The sequence below is a fragment of the Paramormyrops kingsleyae genome, chromosome 1 (genome assembly GCF_048594095.1).
Source record: "Paramormyrops kingsleyae isolate MSU_618 chromosome 1, PKINGS_0.4, whole genome shotgun sequence".
NCBI lineage: Eukaryota > Metazoa > Chordata > Actinopteri > Osteoglossiformes > Mormyridae > Paramormyrops > Paramormyrops kingsleyae.
The window spans coordinates 26,044,576-26,071,485 of record NC_132797.1 but is presented as its reverse complement, the minus strand read 5'-3'; the positions used below and the strand labels follow the sequence as shown (position 1 = coordinate 26,071,485).

General features: G+C 44.7%; 1 protein-coding gene across 4 annotated transcripts in view; it reads right to left on the bottom strand.

The window, feature by feature from the left end:
- LOC111850092 (lethal(3)malignant brain tumor-like protein 4) overlaps positions 1-26,910 on the bottom strand; it is a 67,704-nt gene that overhangs the window by 2,939 nt on the left and 37,855 nt on the right. For 3 of the 4 annotated variants that reach the window (XM_023823606.2, XM_023823609.2, XM_023823608.2), the window contains exons 15-17: positions 25,026-25,205; positions 20,433-20,515; positions 4,052-4,224 (exon numbers count right to left, since the gene is read on the bottom strand). In XM_023823606.2, the coding sequence (XP_023679374.1) occupies positions 4,052-4,224; positions 20,433-20,515; positions 25,026-25,205 (436 nt within the window). Of the gene's footprint in view, positions 1-4,051; positions 4,225-20,020; positions 20,323-20,432; positions 20,516-25,025; positions 25,206-26,910 lie in introns of those variants that run through there. The other variant, XM_023823610.2, reaches the window with a different exon arrangement.

Here is a 26,910-nt window from a genome sequence, read left to right as displayed (position 1 = left end):
TTGCTGTTTTATCATAAAAAAGAAGAAATAAACAGAAAACAGGGCGGATTTGGGCTGCATATAGAACACGGTGTTACCTAAACGTCAACAGAATCATTTATATATTTCTGAATTATAAAGTATCAACACCTTCAATTTACAAATGTGATCTTCAGTGTGCGGCTCAGCAGGTTTACACGCTGTGCCTGTGATTGGAAGTTTGCTGCTTTGAATCCCATAACTGGGGGAGTGATGTCACCATCGGGCCCTTGAGCTCCCTTAATTCCCAGTTGCTCTAGGGTCTGGCTGACCCTGCTTTCCCGAAAAAGTGTTCATCACTTCAGATAAAAGTGTCTAAATAAGTAAACGATCCTGCATGAATGTTCATATATCTCAGTAGCAAGGCCAGGAGTGACTGTTGGACTAAACACTCACAGTTAAATGTCTGCATAATGGGTGCTTTCCTTACTCTGCCTCGTTTTTGATCTCTGCTGCCTGGAAATGGCACAAAACCCTCCGAAAATGGCAGCCCACTATCCGGTGGCAAATGGGTAAATGTGGACTTACTCTTCTATGTTATTCTTGGTCTAGGCAGGGAGCTGGACAGCGCTGCCCTGCAGAAAAAGCCAGATAAAGTGCCTGACAGACACAGTTATATCTGTAATGTTTTCCGATAATAATGTAGATTACGGCTATGACTTGATAACCTGAGTTTATACTGAAAAACACAACAGTGACGATAAACTGTGATTTTTAAATAAAAAAAAAATACAGCAACTTTCAAGCGACTGTAAAAGTCAGCAAAATAACTGTTTTGCTCTGCAGTCACTCAGATACATAGCTAGGAAAATGTCAAATATCTGGCTTGCAACAGTTAATTTATTTAAATAGATATTTTATCCAAAGCAATGTATGTCCCCCCCCCCCACAAAAGCAGGGTCAGACAATCCTTGAAGTTACTGAAGGATCTGGGTGGTGCTCAAGGGCCTAATGGTGACATCAGTCTGCCGTCCCCTGGGATTTGAACTGGCAACCTTCCGATCACAGGCATAGCGTCCTAACCCAATGAGCTACACACTGCCCCCATAAACATATAATTATCATCAATGCAGATATGGCCTCTCGATTCTACATTGTCCACTATTTCCAGTGCAACACAGTCAAAAAGGTAATAAACTAGACCCTTTACAAGGAGCATCATTTGGACGGTTCATTAGTAGTTCTGAAAAAGTCTTATTACCTAATTTTTTGGTCTGGTGCACCAGACTGAAGTGCTGTTTATGTTCATATGCAAATTATGACACTGTTGCACCCATCATCTCCCACAGAACTGTAAACAAACGCTGCCATTGGTGTGTCTGGTGTGAGATCCATCCAATCAGTGGCCAGATGTTCCAATTAACAATAAACACAGCTTCTACGCCATAAGGTTTGCTTTAATCCATAAGTTAATTGCACAAAAATACAGTTTTAAGAACTGTAATTATGATTTAATAATAATTACAAAAAAACTGCATCTTAATTACACAAAGTAAAGCTTGATACTAATGTATTATAAAAAATTTCAATTATATATTATATGATTTATACCTGGGGTGCTCAAGTATTTTTCCCCAAGGTTCAAATTCCATTAGCAATATAAAGCCAAGGTTCACTTCCAGGGACCCCCGTAGATTTTGCAGAACAAGGTTGTTGGGGAGGGGCAGATTGATAGCATGGTCTGGATTAAATTGTGTTTTGTCAGTTGAGTACCCCTGATCTGTACCTATATCTATAGATCTATAGATATAGATATATAGATCTATGTATAGATACCAGAATAGTTCTAATAAGACTCAGTAGAACCACACACACAAAATCTTAGCCAGTCACCTAAATATATGGTAAAATCTGCCGATGAAGGTGACAGTTGTGTTTGTATCACGGTGACAGGGAAGTCACTGTGGTTTACTGGTGATTTTAGTGGAACTAGCTTAATGCAACACGATGTGACATTATGGACCCGACGGGTTCTAGCCGTCCGGCATGAACCTCCAAATGACCTCCTCCTCCCCAGGGGAGGCGGTGGCTTAAAATAAACCCGAACCGCTAAGGCGGTATTGGGGGGGGGGGGATGGTGGGTGTCTTCATATTTGGCTGCTGAGGAGTCAAACCGCGGGAAAACCTCATCAAAGGTCAAGGTCAAAAATCAGAACCTCGATCAGATGGAAACTCCCATCCTAATCGTCCTTTTTGCGGCGCTGAAACTCTCGGAGGAACAGCTGAAGCTGCTTATTGGAAGTGCAAAGAAAACTCTCCACTAACCAAACCACATCATCATAATATAGTGCCTTTCGTTATTATTAAACGCTTATGAAACGCACCATGAGGCACGCGCGGCTGCGACCTTGAGCCACGACACTGACTCTTACTTTCAGAAACGCTGACGTAAGGGTGTGACTTTCACATAAACGAAGGGACCTTCCTGTAGGAATATACACAGATGCTGCATTATACAGTGATTTAATACAGATCTTTGGCTGTAGAGGTTGGCCGGCTCTTGAGCGTTGAGCGCTGGCTTTACCTCGAGTGAGAAGCAGTTATAAGATCTGCAGATAAACGGAGAGCAGGATCCATCAGATGATTGCGGTGTGGCCTGAGTCTGTCGTTCAGTGAATGTCTGGCACTAGCAGACAATACTTAGTCTAAACAACTATCCTGAGAAAATCCTGATATTGCATGACCCAGATCAGCAAAAGGGTGAAACACCTATAACATTAAAGTTTTACACATATAATGTCATATGCCATTAATATTAAGCCAAGAGAAAAAACTGTGATGCACATTAATTTCTCATATCGTCATTCTGCGGTTACATGATCTCCCATTTGGCTGTTTTCTGTGATCTGCGATCTGTAGCTACCGCTTATTTTGTTTATTTTGTGTATAAAGATGTCGGGATACTACTGGACAGGCTACAGCTGACAGCTGGGACTGTTCCAGAAGGTTCTGTGGGACTGCAGGACCCCAAGTTTCCCTCTGACAATCGTCCGGCGAGCCCCCGTCTGAGCTGCACGACCCCTAGGGGGCGTTATCACATCACTACCCTTGACATTGACTCGCTCCTGTAGATCCACTGGCATTCTGCGCATTGCCATGGAGATCAGACGTATCCCCGACATCACAGCTCGCGAGATCCGATTTAGAGGAAAAACGACAAAATATTCAAGCTGAGGGATTTTCATCTGTCATTGTCGGGCTGTGAGGAGGGCAGACAGTGTCATGGGAGGACAGACAGAGGAAGTGGAAGAGCAGTATTATAAATACAAAGGAAATGTACGAGTAACACAATTAGAGATTCCAGTATCACAATGATACTCTGGCCTATATTTATCCAGACAGAATCTGCTGAGAAAGAAATGGTTTAACAGCTTCCTCTCCATGAGATGTATGATCTCCTCGGCTAAGAAATTAAATGAAAAAGAAACAAAATCTCAGAGAGATAAAGTGATCGTAAGTATTAACTGGGAACATTCTGACTGCAGCTTGAACAATCAGTAATGATCAGTGGCACGATGGCACTTTGGAAGCTTTTTGCTGCTCTGTGATGGAGTGGGATTTTAACCCCATTATTATCATTAAGGATATGGGGCCACGGGCCTTGGCATTCAAGAAATTTATAGTCAAATGTGTGCAATGAAATTCTTAGCATGTAGCATAAGCTGCGTCGCCCACATTCATCCTACAGCTGAGGGTCTTGTAGGAAACTGTCACATGCATCCACCGATTCACTGACCCATTCATTAATCCATCATCCATCCATCTATCAGTGCATCCAACTAATCATCCATCCATCATCCACCTACTCATATCATCGATTCAATCCATCCATTTACTGATCCGCCCACCTGTAAACATTCTATGTAGCTGCTTAAGTCCTCAGTTGACTATCAGCACGTGAGGATTTTGCATTTTGCCTGTGGCCATATCTACATCTCCCTAAGTGATTCCTGAGCTGGTGGCAGGCCTTCGATACACCCTCCCGCCCCCCTCCAAGTGCCCCCCTCCAAGCGCCCCGCGGGTCCTCGCCTACCTCCTCCACGGTCCACTGGGCCACGCTGCTGGCTGGAACTCCCACCACCCCAGGCAGGAGTTTGCAGTGCTGCTCCCAGCAGAGGGGCAGCTCGCGGCCGGGGTGTGGCGACATCGCTGACAGGAAGACGGACTGGTGCAGGGCCTGCTCCATGCTGTCAGGGTCTCGCTCAGCTGGGGGGACGGACGACACATGGGGGGTGGGGTCAGGAAACCTACTGGATTGGCCTGATCCACGCACCCTGTTAATCACGCCTTGCTCGTGACAGGTGGCGTCCAGACACACTGATGCACGGAGATCACCCGACTCGGATCCAATTAATGTATGTTAACAAGGCCAATAAAAGACACGACTAATGATGACTGCAACATGGATACCACGTGCATCCTGCTGCAATAGCCTTGAGCACATTACTGTAAACTGCATAAAACAAAGGATAAAAAAAACATCAAGATGCATAAAACCAAGGTTAATCAGTGCAGGAAGAGCAATGCATCGTGGGATTGTTTAGCTCTGCTGTAAACCCTGGACAAAAACATTTAAAACACAGATAATTTACCCCAGAGGAATATTTCACCGAGGTTGGATGGGTCATGTTTGTATGTGTATTATGGTCCAAGAGGAAAATGTTCAAAGACATAAGATCACTCCTATCAGATTAAGTGCTGATCCTGGGGGAGGTCCTCTAGTTCACAAGAACCTACTGCAGAGTTAACAGTGCAGAAAGCTCCTTCAGGGGAGGGGAGGAGTCAGTGATCCAGGATTTGTGGTACAGAGGAGCGACCCGGTCCCCAGCCGCTGCTGGATGTTGCCGTCGGCATGATAGAGAGTGACGCGCGTGTCAGGCTCTCATCCACAGGTCTGGCTGCTGGGGTATTAAGAATAAAGCTCGACTCTCCCCCGTGAGTCCTACATGCGTGACTAATGCCAGCATACAATTTATAGCTTGCCGGGTCATTAACTGTCACCCTTAAATGCAAAAATTTAAACAAACTGAAAAAGCCTTAAAGTTCTAATTAACTTCATTTAATCCCATAATTATGCTACTGGTCATAAAGATCCTTGACTGTCTATGGAGGTTATACCCAGAAAAGGACATTTCCCCTGAAAAGAAACCCAACCACATATATAACCAACTATATGGCTTCTCAATGTGTGGGAAATCACAGATGCACAGACATGCAGAGACACAGATATTTTCAGTCCACCTCAGTTGAGCTAATTATGTAATTAGGCATTTTATTTTCCAATGTCAAACAATTCAGATTAATTAGGTTAAAGATTAATGAGCCATTTAAACGGGTTAAATCATGACCTGCCTGTTTAGAAAGTGGAGTTGCATATCCATCTATCTATCCATCCATTCATCCATCCATCCATCCATCCATCCATCTGGCCACATTTCCACTGCCACCAGGAACCAAGCCATACCACAAACTTACAATTTTCTATTGCAGTCTGTGAGCCGTGCCCGAACCTGTCCCTTCCCCTGCTGACTCAGCCTTCCTACAGTGTGCCAAATCCCAGATGGTTGCATCCAACATCTGATTGTTCGAAATGTATGGAGGTACCAGTGATCTGCATCGATATCCATGGATTATCTGAAGGCAAAAACTGCATATTCTACATATTATTAATTATTAGCAGTGTCGCACATCGGAATTCATTAATGCATACTTGGAAATTTCCAACCCTCTACTTAAAGTACTATAGAACATCTGAACGGAATGGATTTGTAATGCAAATTTACACAAGCAAATAAATGCCAATTCCCCTACGTTTCATGCTAACATGACGGTGATTCTCACAGGAGTGAGTTTACACCATGTAAACAGTAACTAAACGTCTCTTTGGGTTTACGTTATTGGCGCTCTGCAAACCTGACAACGCCTTTGCCAAGCCGACCAAGTGCAGTGGAAAACCAAAGCGAGCTGGAACCGCGCTGGAACTAGTCTCCGTTCATGGTACAAGACAAGTACGGCTCGGTTCCTGTATGCCAGTGGAAAAGTGCCATCTCACACTCTCTCTCTTTCTGCAGGCCATGTCACAGTCAAACCATTTACAGTGGCCAGTTACACTGCAAAAGGATTCCCAACTTCCTGGAGAAAACCCACACACTGCAGGGGGAACCTTGGGGGCGGGATTCAAAGGCACAAACCTGGAGGTGTGAGGCAATGGCGCTATAACCACGAAGCCACTCTGCTGGCCACAGGGTCCAACAGAAAAGCATAAATCTCTCTGGACTTTGGCCGTATAGGTGAAGACCAAACTGAAGAGCACTGCTAATTGCTAACTACACGCCCTCGGCCGCGAAGGTCTAAGATCACATAGCCCTCCACTGTTACTCTGACACTATTTCGAGGCACCTTTCAATGATGTCACCTTGCTATGGCTCCCCACCTTTTTGAGCTTCCATCGCCGTGACGCCCGTTTCCAGGCAGCGAGGACACTGTGATGAGGAGCTCAAAGGAGCCTGATCATCCTTGCAGAAATCCTCACAGGTTTCTAAAACAGTATGAAACCCCTTTATAAGAATACTAAAGGCCAACGGCTTTGATCACTGATCTTTGATCATTTATGCTACACAATGATGGAGGAAATGGAGACAATGGTGTCAGCCCTGCAATTATAAACCCTTTAAATAAATCTCCCCTTTTCATCGTTACCGATTTCCTTTACAATTTGGAAGAACAATAAGTCTCATTTACATTTAAGTAATTCTACACTCTCCGTATTAGTCTTTGGAACAAGGTGTGATTTTTTGTACCAGGGAACAATACGGATTAATAAACAAGCAGGGTCTATGTTTCTCCTTCCCGTCTTCAAATGAAGACGTTACCGTGGCAATCGTTTCCGGGACGGCTGCAATGTCGACGCAAAGGGGGGCACGATGCCATGCTTTCTAAGTTGGTTTATGGCTCACGACGCTGCCAGCAAGACGGCCTGGTGGGTGTTGGTGGGCAGCGTGCTCGGATGCTATGGAAAAGAGGCTCTGCGATGGCCAGCAAGGCTAGGGATAAGCCAATAGGGCTGCAGCGTTGGCAAGGTTACCAGGGTGGGGTGACGTGCAGTGCCAGGATTCCAGGGAGCGTGGCTGTATATTGCATGGACACAACAAACAACTACAATGATAAAACAACAACAACAATAATAATAATAATAATAATAATAATAATAATAATAATAATAATAATCTATATACAGGCAGTATGTGTGGCTGGATTTCATAACAGGATGTTTATTTTGGTGTTGTTCTTTTAAAATCTGAACTGAATGAATTCGCTTGGGAGTAGAAACTCCTTCAGATTGCACGGCTATTCAGTATGTTTTATTCCCAAATCCACTTCAGGAACAATTCATCAAGTCATGACAGAATTTATTTATTTATTTCCCCCCCCTGGAGATACAGAAAGAAACATCCACCCCCCGCATGTTAAACCTCACACTGGGGAGAACAAAGCAGGCATAGCCGAGATATCAAGTCCCTCTGGATATTCTGGGGTGAGTCTGAAATACCCAGTAAAGCCTCTGCGGTCAGAGCAGACGGCCACCCAGCCCTGGGGAGAGCCTGGGGACCACCTGTCAGCTCCAGCCCAGCCCTGGGGAGAGCCTGGGAACCGCCTGTCAGCTCCAGCCCAGCCCTGGGGAGAGCCTGGGAACCGCCTGTCAGCTCCAGCCCAGCCCTGGGGAGAGCCTGGGGACCACCTGTCAGCTCCAGCCCAGCCCTGGGGAGAGCCTGGGGACCGCCTGTCAGCTCCAGCCCAGCCCTGGGGAGAGCCTGGGGACCATCTGTCAGCTCCAGCCCAGCACTGCACAGCCAGCCACGCTTCTGTCAAATACCCACCATGACCGTGAACCACCAAAACATCACCGGCCCCGCAGATCGCTGATGCTGCTCTCTTGCACATTTCGAGGTCAAACTCCCTCCGCAGGAATAACAAGACTACAGCTGTCAAGGAGTCAGCTGCACCAGTACTGCTGGCCTGAACTTCCAGTGACTGACCCGAGACAAGTACAAGGTATCTGGGGAGAAAAAGCTACTGGAAGACTACTTAGAAACCTCGTGTCAGGAATGCTACACACACAAATATCACCCAGGAGGGAGTCCAGTAAGGAGACAAGGTCTAAGTCGAAGTCAAAGTGCGATATAGAGGAACACAGCATCCAGGAGTGACATACTTTAGAGATACTCGTCATCCAGTAGACAGTGAGCCAGTGAGTGACAGTGGTAGGGCATAATCTTAATATCTATAATATTAACATGTAACCAGACAATGGTGTTCTTCCTATCAGAGACGTCCTTTTAATGCTAATTATCATAGGTGGTCTCCACCTGGGAGGGTCTTCAAGGGCATTGGTAGTTACAGACTGACTGCATCTCTGCTCTGGGAATAATGATTTACCAAAGTGAAGATCCACAGGCTGAGATCACACTCTCAGTTAATCACATCCAGGCATTATAATCACTGTTCATTTACCAATAAGACGACCGGGTGGCAGAATTGCTCCCGAGGACTTGAACAGGTTCAGGAAGTACAGCCAGACTCACCATGCAGTACATTTAATAGCTAGTGACTTCCTCAAAGACACCTCGGGTGGGGGCGAGGAGCAGGGGGAACCTTTGAAACCATTTGCGTTCACTTGTCATTGTTTTCTTGCCGGAGTGGTGTTACAAAAGCGTGGGAGAGATTGCATCAAAACGGCTCTTCACAAAAGCGTAGCAACACCTGGGAAGTGCATGTGCAGACAGAATACTTACTACCTGGAAACGTTTGTGCACATAGAATACTACTAGGAAATGCACATGCACACAGTATAGAATACAACGTATGTGCATATATGTTTTCAGGTAGTATTCTCTGTGCATATGCATTTCCAGGTAGTATTTTGTGAGCACATATATTTCTAGATAGTATTCTCTGTGCCCATGCAATCTCAGGTAATATACTGTGCGCACATGCATTTCCTGGTAGTATTCTACTGTACTGTAGTTTTCAAGTACTATTCTGTGTGCACATACATTTCCAAATAGTTTTCTGTCTGCATATGCATTTCCAGGTAGTATTCTCTGTGTAGATGCATTTAGAGATGCAGATGCATATGCACACAGTATGCTGCGTGGAAATGCATATGCACACAGAATATGACCTGGAAATGCATGTACATACACAACAGAACTCTGGAGACACTACTGGAAAAAAGCCAAAAATACTATATAGAGAGAATTTTGTGCACGCTGAAAATGGCAAACTGACAATGTAAGGCAATTTCCCATGTGGAGATTGAGTGGGACAGGGTGTAATTCAAACGGTCCTCTCCATGGAGTCTGTGCTGTGTGAGTCCTGTGGCACTCTGCGTTCACTTAGCTGGGGATCACCAGAGATTTTAAGGGACTAAACTCCATAATAAATGATTTGGAGAGAAACTGATCGTCTGGTCTCACATTTTTTGCACTATAAAAACCAACACGGAAGGCAAGTGGCACTTCCTTCATGCAAACCAGGCCGCATCATCAGGACGAGGGGGGAGCGAGAGAAATAAACAAGTGACAGGAGAAACATTTGATGTTTCAAGAAGGCAAGCTGTTGTAGCATGCAGAGGGGACACATCAAAACGCAGCAGATGAATCTGAGAATACACGTCCATTAATGTCTCCTGTCTGCACCTCTGCTCAAACGATGGCGAAATCGTGTTTCTATAAAATAATCAAATTACTCTCACATGCAAAAACAAAATAGCACCGGTATAAGCTATAACTCCCAACAATACACGGAGTCAGAATTTACTGCGACAGATCCGGCCTCCCAGGGCATTCATACTGGCTGAGATTCCTATTGTCCTAATGATTTGCTGTATGCCTGGGACAGCTATGGGGGACGTCCTATCAGATTGGACACATTCTATCACATGACAGGATTCCATGTAAGCAGGTTTGTGCTTCTCTCCTCCATGGCCATGCTTGTATATTTGAGCAGGCTGAGGACTGTACCTTGGACCCAACATGGCACTGATACAGATTGAATCAGCTGTAAAGTTGTGCTAACATCCAACCAAAACACCTGAGACCATAATACAGAATCAATGACAGTACTATGAAATCAACAGAATATACGGGGCAACATTCTTGTATTGACACTGCACTACAGAACCACTTCAAGCCTCTTAAATAATAATTAGAGAATTAAGGCATATGTTCAAATGAAATCAGGCCTCGCACTGAACCATTAGTCAGAGCACTAGCGAGGGCACTAGCAAGGGCACTAATGTGGATACTGTGAGATCTCCCAGAAGGGGACCACCATCCCTAGGAGTCTGTCCATCCCCCCAGAGGGACAACCAGACCTAAGACTGTGGGGCGCCCTGTTGGCTGTAAATCTGCTCTCAGAGGGAAATCCCATGCAAGTTCTTAAAGCTCCTCCATGCTGTCCGTCACGGTGCATTTCTGGTCCTCTCAGGCTGAGAGTAAGACCCAGCCCTCCATGTTCGACAAGCTAATCAGGGCAGGCAGTGATGCATGGGCGCCATGCCCCCAATATTCCCCCTTTCTCTCTCTCCTTTAATAACGACTCCGAAAAAATCACATCATGTAGTGGAGGAGCTAGGGGGTGGGATTGATTTCTTGTGCCTGTGGGCCGAAATAAGCAGGCGGGCGAATTCACTCCCACCGAACATTTTAAGACGACTGATATGTTACAAACAGCATTTATCATCAATGGGATGGAGACTCGATTGAGCAGAGGATGGCCTGCGCTGATAGAGTTAGCTGCAGCCGCAATCGAGCTTAATCTGTGGGCCGACTGTAGCGAGGCACAGTAGGACGACCCTGCTAGAGGGGGGAGGGGCTTATTACATTATTGACCAATAAGGAGGAGTGACCCAAGTGGCTTGAATTGCTATTGGATGAAGGGTGACAGAATTGAGAAACCAACCCCACCCAGCACACTGAATTCTGCCATGACTTGAGGCTCTTTCTCCAATACCTGCATGTCTGATAGCCTCTCGTTATGCTAAGATCAGAGACTGGCGGCGTGTAGAGCTATCACTACACATCCGGCCCGCCTTTCCGGCACCAAATCCTGCTTCGCCACGTGAGAACCCAGCAATAAGTCAATCTATTTTTAAAAGAGCCTCTGCTAGTCTGTGCTCGCATTTGGGCCTCGTTCTGCTCGGGTATTTATGAGAAACGTCTCAAGAGGTTATGGGCCTACACACAGATTCTTATGGATGTGCCTATTGTTCTCTGGCTGCATGCCTATTTTCAGAAAATGACCCCCCCCCCAGGCTGAAACGGAACAAAAAAACAAAATACGAAAGACTTCAGCGATCTGACACCTAAACTGCTCACACCGCTCACCAAAACTGATGCACACAGTAAAAATGCTGATTTAAAATGCCAAAGTACAATGCAGCTACCTACCAGTACAGCATACATAAATCTCTGAATGTATGCTCTGTTTCTTTAAAAAAAAAAATCAGGTATTGCATATGCATTAGAAGGAAAAACAAACAGAACCAAAAGGTAAGCAGAACAGTATCCCGACTGCGGCACCAGAATAAACAGCGTGACGGCTAACATTTACAAACTTTGGGTGCTTCCCCTGCTAACAGCTTATTAATACCACTCCAGTGAAGGACACTGGGAGCGCGATTCTCCGCCTCACTGGCCGGATAAAGGGAACGGCGTCACCTATGCTAAACAATGAAACGGCGCAAAGGATCACACGTTCCCTTTAAAACACACCAGTACTTGGAAGGTCAGCTTCTGAATTTTTAATAACCTCGCAGTGTTCGGATGCCAGTGAGTTGCTGCGGCTCAGAATGACGCGGGAGGTTCTGCACGGGACCTGCTCTTTCCTACCTGCATTTCTAAAGGCAGACACACTGCAGTTTAGCACTGTAATCGCTTTTGGCGAGATAACGTTTCTACAGAAGCGGCGTAAATGCTTCTGTAAAAGGCCACTCCAAAGGTTACCTTGCATAGTTATACGTTCGGAAAAGCTCAGAGAGAGAAAACACAGACACACTGTTCAAGGAAGCTAGGTATTACAATTTCCCCCCCTTCATTATGATTACAATTTTAATGTCTTTCCAACCGCTTTCCGATAAAGCTCTCTTCACCTGCGATAAGGTTAAAGGTCATGGCGTCAGTGGCTTGCTGGATGTGACCCAAGGGAAGCACTTAGGATGAATGACTCCTGCAAATTATATAGCTTGGCAGTTATCCTGAGTAACACAATTCACTCAACAACTTATTGAGCTGTCGTTTTGGCCTCATGTAGCCACAATATTTTTTCTGGCAAGTTATTTTTGGATATTGATATAAAATGACCAGACCTGGGGGGTGCAGCAAAAACATGCCAGAAGCAGTTGTCATATCAAAATCAAAATGTCCATAAATAAAGAAAGTAGAAAAACTACAACCTTCACCTTTTTATTGATATATGATGCTAAATACTGCTGGTTACCTCCCGAATCGTAGTCTGCTGGACCTAAGAATCTGCGTGCAACCCGCTACAAACCCGGGGGTGTTTCCGAAGGGCCATTAACTGTCATGCTAGGTGCTTTTGGAATATGGGTCTGGGGGATTTTCCGAGTCATGATTAGCGACAGGATTTCTCTAAGCAGCTGTCTGCATGCGCTCCTCTTATGTGTTATGAGTCTTAATAGAGCCAAAACTGAACCTTGATGAAAGACGCAAGCTGGCGCTGTTCAAAGTGGCACTGAGGCATGATATTACTGCGGTTCACTCTTTGTCTCTGCGAATTGTCCAACACAGCACCTTGTTTTTAATCAATCATTTAATCATCCCCATGGGGAAATTGTTGTTTTTTTTTTATGCCTCCCTCAACTTGCTCTTTGTAGAGTAAGTTGTCCACAAAGAGCAGCCACCCGTAGCGGCGCCCAGGGAGCTGGGGGTTAAGGGCTTTGCTCAAGGAGCCGCAGACATGTTGAGGCTGGGTTTGAACTGACGACCTTCTGATTACAGTCACACAGGCTTAGCCCACTGAGCCACACGCTGCCCCCAAACATCCATATTCACTGTGCTTCCAACTTAATCTTTAACTTACGCTTTTATCTGCTAGAGGAAGGATAGACAAAGATGCTGCCAGTCCATCAGGACCCGTATTTCAAGACTCAAACACCTTCCTGATAGTAAAAAGAATGTTAAATACACACTGATAACTGATTTTATCATTCACTATTCTATTACTGCTATTTATAATTCTTGATCATTATATGTCGTGTCTGCAGGGATGTATACAACAAATATTTTATTTTACTTGTACAAATGACAAAAAAGCTTTTGAATTCAGGGGCAATTCAAGGATTTTTTTAAGGGGGGGGCAACCGTATTATTAGCCAATGGTATGATTTGAATCGGTGAGTAACAATGGAGGGGGGCACTGCGGTGGACAGCCAATGCCCATGTGGCCCCATCCCTGTATATTTCCTTAATGATATAAAACCCATAATAGCCCCACCCTCGTCCTCAAAAGCCCCACCCTCACAAGTAGTTTATAAACGATTCCCATCTTGTCCTGGTGCCTCTATTCTGGGGTCTCATGTTTTCCCCCCCACACTGAAGCTCTGCTGCATAGATTAACATAATGTATTCATGAGGACTGGAAGAACATGAGTGGTTTTAGTGGCTGGGCTCTGACATTGCCCGGGTGTGGGGGGGAGGGCTGACATACAGGGCCAGTACAGAAATATTAAGATCACTCACAGCATATTCCTGACTGACTGCATATCCATGGAAAGGTCATCAGGAGGCAGAAAACAAAAACCTTCAAAGCTAATAATCATGCTGGAGATATCTGGAAAGTTCAATGCAGATCGACCATACTTTGGTCTGCAACACTGTAAACAAAATGTATGAGTTACAGAGAGAAACTGTATTAGAATTACATCATATAGCTGCAATTCTGTTTACCGCAGATGGAGTTTGATCAGCTGAGACTTAAATGAATTACCGGCGGTATTTTCATTTTTATTACTGGTGCCAGTGACACTGCTTTTGTCAGGAATAACACGCTAGAATGCTACATTCATGAGCTCCCATCTGCCAAGGGGGAGACATCTTAATTTACAGAACATCCACAGGTGTGTTACTCCCTCTTCTAGCAGATGTGCCTCCCCCCACTAAAAGCCTGGCATTGGTATAGCCGAGTCCAGTTGGTATGCCCCAGACTCCCATGTAAATTTATATGTTGTACAATACCTTTGCCGAAACAAACGTAAAAGGTGCCGAAAGTTCTACTGCAGTGTGTCCATGTTAGACTGCTGCTACCCTATTGAAACACATAAAAATCACTGAACTTTATCATGAAATTATCTAGTCTTAATATGCATAACTAGGAGATGACTAACCACTCAAATCGAGTCCTTCTTACGCAGCTACCGTACGTAAATATCATGTTATGTGCCGCGTAAATATTTCAGTATCTTATGGACTTGAATCTGATATCTGCCAATATGCTGTTTCCTGTAACAATAAAGACTATAGCTAGCATTAAAAAATGGTAATTAGACCATAGGATATTTTAATTTCTGCAGGTTAGTGATCCTCAGCGTAACAGTCATTTTATGCCGGTATACAGTGTTTACTTCTGTATCGTGGTCATTCTGGTCCTGCTTTCTGGGCTACTGTTCTCCACACTACCTGCTTTTACGCTGAACTTTACGTTCGTCTGAATCGCCTGCCTGCAGAGGTTCTCTCATGCCTCTCCCATGTGGCCTCCTACATTTAGGGAGCTAAAACTGATTCTCTACAGCAGAGACGGTGTCAGGTTGAAATTAAAACACGCATACCTGTATATGGCAACCGATCGATGTCCCCTACGCGGAGAATGCCATGAACTGTATTGTGTGCTCACTTAAATGTGTTTAAACCAGTTTCAGCCACTCTCCTCCCAGCAAACCCAGAAGAATATTCTCCAGGCCCTGTGCAGGATGAGATGGATGGATGGATGGATGGACACTTCAGTGTTAATAAGGTAACAGAGCAAATCACAAAAACAATGTTTATATAATCTTCAGAGAGACGAGTTTATGGACTGAGGAGCTCTGCATTTGTATACAATGGAGTGTGTTTTTTTTTTTCTAATTCTACTCTGTTCCAGTTGTTTAGCTAATCCTTCTTCTTCCAGACAGAACTGTTTCTGAAGATAGCTTTTACTGGAAAAACCTCATTGTATTAAATTCCATTACAATGTAATCAATTTACTTCACATTTCATCGTGAAAGGGCTGCAGAGATAATTTTGTTCTTGCAGATTCCATTTTTTTGAACTTACAAAGATTGGCACAATGGCTGTGGAAAATCCTTATTAATCAAACCCTGAAAATATTTATATGATTCCATTTTGAAGCTTCCATTTGTTGGAGCCATCGTTAATAATTTTATTTGATTCAAGTCAAATTTAAAAGTTAATTTCCATGAAGTCCCCTTACAGTGGATGTAGGAAAATGTATTTTAAAAAAAAATAATTGCAAGCAAAATATTGCAAAACACATAAAGAGCTGAACTAATAATAAAATGTTAGAAAATGAGTTCCAACGTACCTGTGAACAGCTAGATGTCTGACCTGACTTTGTTTCAATGCTTTCTTGTATTTCATTGATTTACACATTTTATTTATTCAGCAGGTGCTTTTAAAAAGCTTTTCACCGCTCAGAAAGGAGGGTAGCCAATCTCTGGGGCATGCATGAGGGTCCAACGGTGACATCACTCTGCAGACCCAGGGATCTGAACCAGTGACCTTCCGATCAAAGGTACAGCATCCTAAGCCACTGAGCCACACACGGCCCCCAGTGTTTTATGATTAAAAAAAGCTTATTTTTGGATGCAATACATCCATTACGCTCCTAACATAAGATAGCAATTCCAATACTAATTCCAATTTAAGTAAGAAACAATTTTTTTGGTTCCCTTTATATTCCTGTTATATTGATTCTATTTGAAATTTCAGACTTTCAAAACACAAAGAAAACTGAGAATCACTTGGGAACAAACATACCTCCGGAATTTACCATCAAGCTAGTCTAAGAGAACCTAAAGATGATTCAGACCATTTCTCTTAAAGGTTACTGGTTGGCTTAGATTACTAAGTATCACTAAGTATCAGTAACTTTATTCGGACCATAAATAGGATGGTTTACAAGATGGAGACAAACTAAATATGATCCTCCCAGCATGAAATTATGACATGCAGAGCAGCACATAAAGGCGATGAAGAACTTTCTTCAAACAGAGAATTTTGGTTTTCAAAGATACCAGCTGGTCAGAAAAAGGGGGGCTTCTGTCAGCTGCTATGGCAACAGACTGATTATACCCAGAAGGACAGTTGCTACCACAAACACAAAGCGTCCAAATCAGCAGTGTCCAATTGATTTAAACAGATCATTTTTAGTCCATAAATACCTGCCCTGACAGACGACACTGTGTCGACCACCAAGAGGACAGAACCGCCTAAACAGAGGCTGAAAAATGGAGGGAAAATGTCAAAATTTATACAGGATTTAAATTCTGAGCAACTAGTAGTGGAGAAAATGGGAATGAATTTTTTTCCTTTGGTCAAATGTCTAGTACAAGCCAATGTGTAAACTCTGAGGACCAGATGGCTGTCTTCTATGTTTAATATAACAGTATATGGGCTGTTTTTCTGTCGAACGAATGTCTGCAAGCAGCCATCTGCTTTTCTGTGCCGGGGAGAGGGAGAGGAGAGAGTGATTCAGCGCTAGGAACGCTAGAGAAAACGAACAACCCGCCTGCTGATTAATATCGAACCCCCTGGAGGCTTCGCCATATTTGCCTGATTCGAGAAGCTTTTTGTAACATTAAACTGGCTGAAAATGCTCTTCTTTCACTGGAAAGACTAGAGCGAATCATTTTAAATTTACAAGGAGAATAGCACATTTATGCCATTTTTTATTTTAAAAGTGTTGAGGTAAATCACAAAATTCTTTTAAAAATAAAACTTGCAACTAAATGCGAGATGGACACTGATTCAGCTACGTCTTTGCCTGTCACGTCAAAAAAAAAAAAAGCTGGAAAATCAAGGTATAGTAAGAGACGTGAGTTAGGTACAGTAGCTTCTGCTAGATGGAAAGTTAAATTATCACAGGATTGCCACAATTGAGGATTGTGTCAATGCAGGCATATATTTCCATAAAAAAACACAGCGGTCTGTCAAAAGTACCCCATTTCGCTCCTTATTATTCCATTCAAAGTGCTGGAAATTTCCTTTGGGTGTCTCATGTTGAGATAAATCCCACGGCAGGGCCGCTGAGTTTCTGACCGCCGTGAACAGTGGAAAAGGCCCTGGAATTTCCTGCCATGCACAAGGCTTGTGCTCCACTTGCGATGTGGAAACAATGTCAACTGCAACATGATTTAAAAACCTGACCCCCCCACACACACATACACAAAAAAATGATTTTTTTTTCTGTTGTATGACTGGCAGCCATACAACACAGGGGGGGTACAAGGTGAAATGTGTTGAATGTTTAATGGAAAAAATGACTACAAAGCATATTAAAAAAAGGTCTCATTGATGCGTGAGAGACTCATTAAACGGGGACTCGGTGTACATCTTACAGAGTCCTTATGAAGGTCATCACTGAAAGATGGAAAAAGAATAACTTGCATTACTGGATGGAGTTATTTTAACCCAGGGTGAGGCCTTGCAGACCCCCCGGAGAACAGGTTCGACTTTTGCTTTACAGGACAGGCTGGGGTGTCCTGTCTGAGACGAAGGACGAAATGATCCACGGGAGCCCGGGTCCTGAATCCTCCTGCTGAGGCTGCCCCTCCATCTGCCTGCAGGATAAGTGTCATGCAGCACGATCTGTGGACATCCTGGGTCCTCGTTCCCAACGTGCCGGCACCCGCCTCACAATCATGAAAGTGGAGATGGTGGTGTTATCGCTACGGATAAGGCATGAGTGCAATTAAACCTGCTTCCCCATGCCAGTCTAAGGCAGCAGTGTGTGGCTCAGTGGTATAGGCCTCTGCACCATGATCGGAAAGTTGGTGGTTCGAGCCCTGGCCTTGGTAGAATTAGTTACATGGTCATTGGGTCCTTGAGCAAGGCCTTTAGCCCCTCCCAAAATGCAGGATAAATAGCAGGCTCTGCTCTCAGATTCCAAGCTTTGCTCTCAACCGTGTGTGAATATGTGTGTCAAAGGACAGTGAGATGGGGTGAAAAAACAAGTACCTCCTACAACTGGCAAATAAAGCATCATTTCATTAAAAAAAATCTGAATAAAAATGCTAATAATGCTCTTTTCTACCATATAAAATGAAGGTGATGCCATATGGTTGTCTCACATATGTTCACATATTCTGCCGAACGGCTTCTTTCCTCATCTCTGGTCTGCGGGAGAATCAGGGTCAAAATGAAGGATGTGGAGATTCCAGCACAGACACGCCGTAAATCATTCCTCCCCCAAAATGAAAAGGAACCGAATCTCCATGACAATAAGTCAGGCTCTAATCTCGGCCCCCCCTTTCATACACGAAGATATGGAATAAAGGAGCCGCTGAGGTCACACCCAGAGCCCCGAGGTGAATCGCTTGGCTGGTCAGGTGACGGAAGTAATGTGTCCTTGTCATATCATCCTGGAAGGTTGGGGGGTGCTGGTGTTCAAATGGCACCCATTTCAGATGCTAATTTCTGGGGAGAATTTTAAAAAAAAAAAATGTATAAATATATATACACACATGTACACACAGGACAGTCGTTTTGTTTTTCTTGGGGAGGGTGATGAAAGTTTTAAGCAAGCTCAGGACTTTCTGCACAAGCTGACAGCTGGATAAGACTCTGGTATCCATGGAAACGGTTGCCAAGTTGTACCCGTTGAGTAACTCCTTAGTACGAGGAGAGGTTATCGGTGGCGGAGTACAGCCAGTACAGCCAGGCCAGACTCACATGGATTTACTACAGCGGATGGTTAATAATAATCAGTCCTAAGTGTGCACCAAGTGGACGGTTTTATAACGCTTTTATAAATGATGCGCACCCAACCTCATTACTCTATCCTTTACCCCCATTACGTCACTGTGCCAAGTTACAGAAATTTTTCCCAGGGCGAGACGTGCATCATTAATAACAGAACACGTGCAGCTGCCTTGAAATCAAAATGGCAGACATCCAGGGTTTGTCAGCTTAAAGAGATGCACTCCACTTTCGCTGTGCTCCCTTAAAGCTGGGGTCGGCTTTCACAATGGGCGAACCTCACAATACGTTCATGGCAAGACAAGGCAGGGCACTCAGTCAGTCTCGAAACAAGCGACTGTTGTTTGAGGTCGTGTCTCCCGCTTAATTCTGCAAAGGTTTCACAACAAACAACCCCAAACAAATCAATCACTTAGTTAAAGGAGGGAAAAATGACAAGTTGTCAGGCTGCCGGTTTCCTCCATATGTTCTGGGATTTAATTATTCGGTGATGAGCCAGAGCGAACGACGCCGTCAGCCGAGCTGAAAACGAGGAAACCAAGACGGTCGTGACACTCAAACGGCGCAAAAATGTGTACTTTTTCAGCAAAAGCTGTTTGCTAGTGATGAAGTGATACTTCAGTGTCACTCGTTCCAGCAGCCGCGCCGAGCGGTTTTGGCCGACTGGGAGCTGTGTTCTGCCAGGTGTCTGAAGGTTACACTGGACCCGACCAGAGGGTCTCATGTGCCATTAATGAGGAAATTGAGGAGCCAATAATGCAAAGAAAATACATCACCGGAATTTTAGATACTACTGTTTAACACTCAATTACTCGATGCATCACAGAGGAGTCTCAGTATGTAAAGTTTCTAATTATTATGGTAATAGTGCATAATTAATTATACATGTATAGAACTGGCATCCCACTGCCAGGACGTCCCCTGCCTTATGCCCCCTGCTCTTTGAGAGAGACTCCAGTCTCACGGTGACCCCATACTGAATAAGCAGTAGGAAAGACGGATGAATGGAATAAGGAAAGCAGTACAGCATTTATTAGTGTAGCTTCACTTTTGCAAACACAGGATTCTAGAATCAAAAACTGGCAATTACTGGAGATTCCATCCTCCTTATCATCATTAGAACATTGATTTCCAATTTAAATCTACACGTTGTTCATTTCACTGTAGGTAGGCCTCAAAACACATACTGACATATCTCGGGAAGTTATCTGAATTCTCACGCTACCAAAAACCAATTTGGGGCAATCTCGGGAGCCAGTAATCCATCAATAGACAATGATCGTGACGGCAAAGGAGGGCCGCCTCAACAACTCTGGGGAAAAAGAAAGTTCTGGAAAGTTCATGAAGACCGCATTCGCTTCCATCTGCGAGATGCTGCAATGGCAAATACGAGGAAGGGAAAAGTTGTTGAGTATGAAATACCTTTGAATACGGCGTGCAAGTCAATCTCCTCTTCCTCCTCCTCTTCCTCTTTGATTTTGAGATATCTTGTTGACGGTGCAAGCCTAGGCAAAGAAGGGGGGGGAGGGCGCAAAATGATCATCCTGTGACATGGGACTAAAGCCCAGTACAGAGCACTCAAGGCTAGGGCAGCCAATCATCACGCAGGGCGTGGGATACAGGCGGAAACAGGCAGCCAATCATCACGCAGTGCGTGGGATACAGGCGGGAACAGGCAGCCTATCATCACGCAGGGCGTGGGATACAGGCGGAAACAGGCAGCCTATCATCACGCAGGGCGTTGGATACAGGCAGCCTTCCTACGCCTCAGCCTTCAACATGCAGCACCCACAGCTGGGGTCTTACTGGCCTACACATACCTTCCCAGTAATGATGTTCCCACCCTGGTACTGGACCCTGCCACCCACCACTGCGCGTTTGGGCAATGTGTGGCTCAGTGGGCTAAGCCTGTGTGACTGTAATCAGAAGGTCACTGGTTCAAACCCAGCCTCTGCATGTCTGTGGGTCCTTGAGAAAAGCCCTTAACCCCCAGCTCCCTGGGTGCCGCTACGGGTGGCTCCCCTTCGCAGACAGCTTACTCTGCAAAGAGCAAGCTGAGGGAGGCGTAAAAAACAATTTCCCCACGGAGACAATAAAGTATCAATTATTATTATTTACCAAAACCTCACATGGAGACGTCGTGCCACCTGATCCCCTGCCATGGGTTTGCAGAATATGAATGGACATCACACATGAAAACTCTAACCCCCCACCAGGTAACTGCTACTGGTAACTCTATCAACATCCCAGAAAACTCTTCCATATGCTGTGGTTCTTTGAGATGTCTTGTTAAGGTATCGTGATGGGGTTCTGTGTTGGGGTGTCTTGTTGGGGTCAGCTCTTGGGATATCAGGTTGGGGAGACCTGTTGGCATCTCTTGTTGGGTTGACAACCCCCCTTCTGCCAGAGACAACTGTGCTCCCATCAAACCATGACTCTAATTCCTGGTCCTCCCTGTAGAACCGGAGTAAGTGTCAATTCCGACACAGATACTGCTGAGCTGATGATGGGGTTCAAATCTGGCAATCAGGTCATAAATCGAATGTTATAAAGTACTGAAGTACAAACATCCCAGCACCAGAGCCTCAGTGTTTCTCTTGCTTGCCATTTAGCGCTTTTCCCAAAGGCATAGATCTCAACATTGGTAGGCAACAAATCAGCTCTTAACTCCCTGCCTCCCGAACACACGGTACTCCCACAATACTGCTAGGGACATGTCCCTACATACCAAAATCTCGGTCCTTGGGCTTTCCTCTCCTTGCCCTGCAAATCCATGCATACACCTCTTCTTCAGACAGTGGAGGGGTTTTTGGGCCCAATGAGCCAGAACGTCGTTGGAAGGCCTCCAATTCTGCTTCCTGATCTTTTGTAGATGGAGTCAGTCAAACTTCAAATGACACCTCAACTGTCACTAGAACCCACCCAACTGGGCAGTGGTAGACAGTTCATAGGACTCACAGGAGACACTGAACTTCAGGTCACCAACTGCTACCAGTTAGTAGGGTGAAGTGAATATTTTTGCCCAGGAGAGAAGGTCTAATAGGAGTGTTACACAGAGCCAGTGAGTAGAACTAGCACACAGCTCAGCGCAGTGCTGTCAAAAGTAAAATTTGGCAGCACATTTTAAATCTGTACCTGTCCTGCCACAGTATGGCAAGGCTTACTGTGCCAATAGACAATAGGGGGCGCCGTTGCAAATGACAACTGCATCAGCAACTTTCACAAAAAAAACAATAACGTTACAAACTTGCTTAATACTAATTTGGACTTAATTAATCCTTTGCAGTTTATACATTCATTAGCAATTAAAAACAAAGGACAGGCAGAGTGAGTTTTAATTGCGCTGTAAATGGCAGATGATTAATTTTCACTATTAGCGGGTGAGTTTTAGGGCTGAATGGGTCGTAGCTGCTCTTATCGGCAGCGTTAAGTGCCCGGAGTTCCTGACCTCCTTTCTTGCATAATCATTACCGCGCAAACTGCAGGCTTTCACAAAGCGCCATGAAGTGCGTAAGGCTTTACACGCGCAAACTGCAGGCTTTCACAAAGCGCCATGAAGTGCGTAAGGCTTTACCCGCGCAAACTGCAGGCTTTCACAAAGCGCCATGAAGTGCGTAAGGCTTTACCCGCGCAAACTGCAGGCTTTCACAAAGCGCCATGAAGTGCGTAAGGCTTTACCCGCGCAAACTGCAGGCTTTCACAAAGCGCCATGAAGTGCGTAAGGCTTCAATCCTCCACTGTGAAAGCTTTTCGCCTATTTTAGCCAAGTGGGGGTGGGGGTAACTATTTAAATAGGGGGAAAAGGAAGTGACGAGCTGTGAAATATCTCCTGAAGTGAAAAGCTAGCCAGCTAGCTAGCTACAATGCTGAAGCACCATGTTCTGCTAACCAGCTAGCAAGCTACAATCTTCTGACTATATCTGCTAGCTATTTTAGAGTTGGGCCCCAGAAACCAAAAAACCTGCCACTGGATCTTCTCTTGTACCTTGTACGCCACAAAGGTGCCCTTTAGGTCCAGGGGAGAAATGACACAAAGGAGGCAAATCTCTGTGGGGGTGTAAGAAAGATGGAGCATCTGCCCGCGCCCTCCCCTCTGCAGGCGACTATCCAATATAAGTCATCAGCCGGCTGAGAGCTAATGATCGTAACGACCAGGTCAACCTCTCTCCAGATAAGGATTTAACACTGTACGCAAAATTACACAAAAAAGGTAAATGGGGGTTCAGGGCTTTGCTCAAGGGCCCAACACCGAAATCACCCTGTCACTGCTGGGACCTGAACCGATGACCTTTTGATTACAAGCATAGTGTCCTATCCTGCCAAGTCACACACGCCTCCTTCTTGGCAACCTGCACGGACCAGTATTCGAACCCGAGATTAACCTGCCACATTGGTCTGGCCACATCGCCACCTGTGGTCCTGTTTGCCACGCGTTTGAGTTCTCGCCTTCCAGCTGAACTTGTGCTGCTGGCACCGCCTTTCTCCTCTAGGATTGGCTAATGAGGATGACGTGGCATATTGCTATTGGAGGATCTGACCAATGATCAAGTAAATAAGAAGTTTTTTTCTAATTAAAAAACAAAATATAGAAAACGGCCAACATGCTGAGCCAACATGGTGCAAACTCATAAGTACTAACTACGGCTTCTCCTTGCTGCCTTCATCTCAGGGCATGGATTTGGGTTTCAGATTTTTATTTGTCTGTCAGGAGAATGTCAGACATGATTGGCTGTCCACCGCATGTCCCTCTGTCACACAGCACTATAAAACACGACCTTTTCACTACATCTGCCAAAAAAGCAACGGGCTGCTTTTTTTTTAATTCACATCACATGCCTGCGGGAGGTTAAAGGGGCTATTTACATGAAAAGTGATTTGTTAAAATAAAAATGTCACTTTTTTTTACACTCTCAGCCTTGAGGTTTTGAAAGGTGATGGTCATGATAAACTGAGGAGGCACGGCAGGACCTTGACACATGATCACACTGTAATTACATCAAGCCAGATCACATTAACGCTGTCGACAGGCTGGATTGTGAAATTGCCACAGGATCTTTCCCTGGGAATGAGGGTCTCGAAAAAAATACCTTTGGCGCTCAAGGACTCAAATCTGAGTTTCTGGGGCTCAGTTGTATTTCTCCATTCTGAACCCCACTCTACCCCTATCCATCTGAATAATTCATCGCCGGTCTGTTAGTGGAGCAGAAAAACCTGGAATTTGATCTTACTGGTTTTCATTCCTGACCGGCCAACCCGCTGTGTGATTGCAGGGAATCGTGGCTGTGTAACCTGCACACGCCTCCGAGTTTGATCCAGTCCATTTTTCGCAGAGAATGAAAAATGCACAACATGATCCCTCTTCATCTCTGTGGCGACATTACCGCGGTAACGCCACCTGGTGGCACTCAGCGTGCAGCCAGACTCGTGCCTCTCGATCCCCCCTGGCTGGCGCACCATGGATTTGATCAGTTTCTGAATGGAGCGGCGTCTTAATTGGCTCGCCTCGTTAAGAGCGCGGGGGATAGTAACCCCCACCCCCATCTGTAGAGGCAGGGGCCCCATCAGGCGGGGTATCAAACGAAAACAAACAAACAAATAAATAAACAATGTAAATAAGGTGTATTTAATTGGCGGCAGGGCCCAGAAAGGGGCAGGATGGGGCCCGGTAAGAGTACAGGCAGATCCAGGGAAGAGGAAGGATCAGGGGTCTCCAACTCCGCTCCTGGAGAGCTACTCTCCAGTAGGTTTTCTATCCTACTTGGCTTCTGATGAGCCACAGCTGCTCCTGGTATTTACCTGAGAACAGGTGTGGCTCAACAGAAGTCGGGTATGATAGAAAACCTACTGGACGGTAGCTCTCCAGGACTGGAGTTGGAGACCCCTGCTCTAGAGTCTCAGCAGTATGGAGATCCCAAGTAGGACACAAACACAAACCCAGCTGGCTCCCCAGTATCACACCCTTTCCATGATCTTTCCCAGTAACGTACTCCAAGTGACCCCCCCCCCCCCCCTCACCTGCTCTCCACTTGGCCGCCGTCGGCCTCCTCGTCCTGGTTTTCCTCGCTGGGGTCGAGCCTCTTGGTCTTCTGCACAAAGCGGACGGGAACGAAGGTGATCTGCTTCTCCCCGCCAAGGCGATCCGGTAAGATCACGTCCTTCTTCATGTTGATGTCTGAGTATGGACAGCCGAAGGCACTGGGGGACGAGGCAGGAGCCACGAGATACAAGAAGATGGTCAGGACCTGATCACTTAATGCAGGTCACTGTATTACCCTAGTCTTAAAAAGCTGACCACACTAAGCGAAGCCTGACAATGACATCAAGTCTAAAACAAATGACATTATTATTATTATTATCATCTGTAAATATTTCTGTAATGCTACAATATTTCGTTTTTAGGATATTTGTGTACTGTGCACTTTTTATTTGCACCACTTCCATTTGTCTGCAGAATGTGTACCACCTTTGCACTATAGTGTTTTGCACTATACTGGTATGTCTATTCATCTGTGCATTAGCATACATATGTTCTCATTAAACAGTGATACAACACACTCAGAAAGGTTCAGCGTGCGGCAGAAAAGGCTCACTTCAATGCAGAGCCAATACCGCAAACGCAGTTGTCTTTCAATAGTATAAGACTTAGTCATCATATCTTAATTTATACTAGTGAAAATAAAATTCTAACTAGTAAGAATTCAGTTTTTACTAGTAAGAATATGAATTATAGATATCAATAACTCAATTTTTATTAGTAGAAACTTACACTGAATTTTTGCCTCTCATACCCAAAATTCCATTTTTACTACTAAGAAGTTATATTGCAGATATCTATAATTCACTTGATATCTGCAGTTACATTTTAGAGACTGGAAATAACACATACTTGTAGAAATTGACATTTAAGGTAACAATAGTAATAACAACTGAATTATGTCATATCTACCATATGACTTCTTACTAGTAAACATTAAATTCTGGATATGAAGCAAAAATTCAATGGAAGTCAGGGGAAATACATTACTAGTAAAAACTGAGTTATAGTTATCTATAATATGGTTTTTTACTAGTACCAATGCAGTTCTTATTAGTAAAAATGATCATTTGTACTAATCAAAATTAATTTATAGATGTCCTGAATTTGTATTCTTTCTATATAGAATTTTTACTATTAAGACTTATCATTTTTACTTATCCTATTAAAAGACAACCTGGCTGGCCATGGAGTCGCCGAGGCACAGGCCACATTAACAGCACTGCAGAAAGGATGGCCCCTTTTAAGAAGGTGAAATTGGAAGTTTAATAGCATCATGTTAAAGGCTTATGAAGAGACACTGCTGGATAAACAGGAGTTTAGGTGTGAACTATGGATGCTGGGAACTGCGCTGCAGTGGCTGCAGTGTACAGAGAGAAAAGTGCTTTTTATTTGACAGTTTTGCATCATAAACCATTCTCAGGACCTGAATTCCTGAAGTTATGCCGAAGCAGAGGCCAGGGTACGATATTCAACCTGCAGAACGGATCTGAGGTCTTTATTACGGCAAGGGCTTGTTTTGTTCAGTGAGAGAGGAGCTGAGTCACATCAATTCACTCATACATGAAAGATATCAGAGCCTCCCGAGCTTCACCCACAGATGAAGACAAAGGATCTGATTTGTGAACAGATCCTTCACCTTGATGCTGCCCTGCAAGGACTTTTTTCCGTTTCTGTGGTCTTCCGGCGCTGCAGAATGCGAGACGGCATGGGATGCTCCGTTCCCGAGCATGAGCTGAGAGGTCGCCTTGGCAACATCTGTTTCTTTTTCAGAGATCATTGTGATTTGATCATCGGGCGGGGGGGGGGGGGGGGCAGAGTGTGGTTCTGCGGGTGAGGATTCTGTGCCTGTGTTCAGAAGTTCAC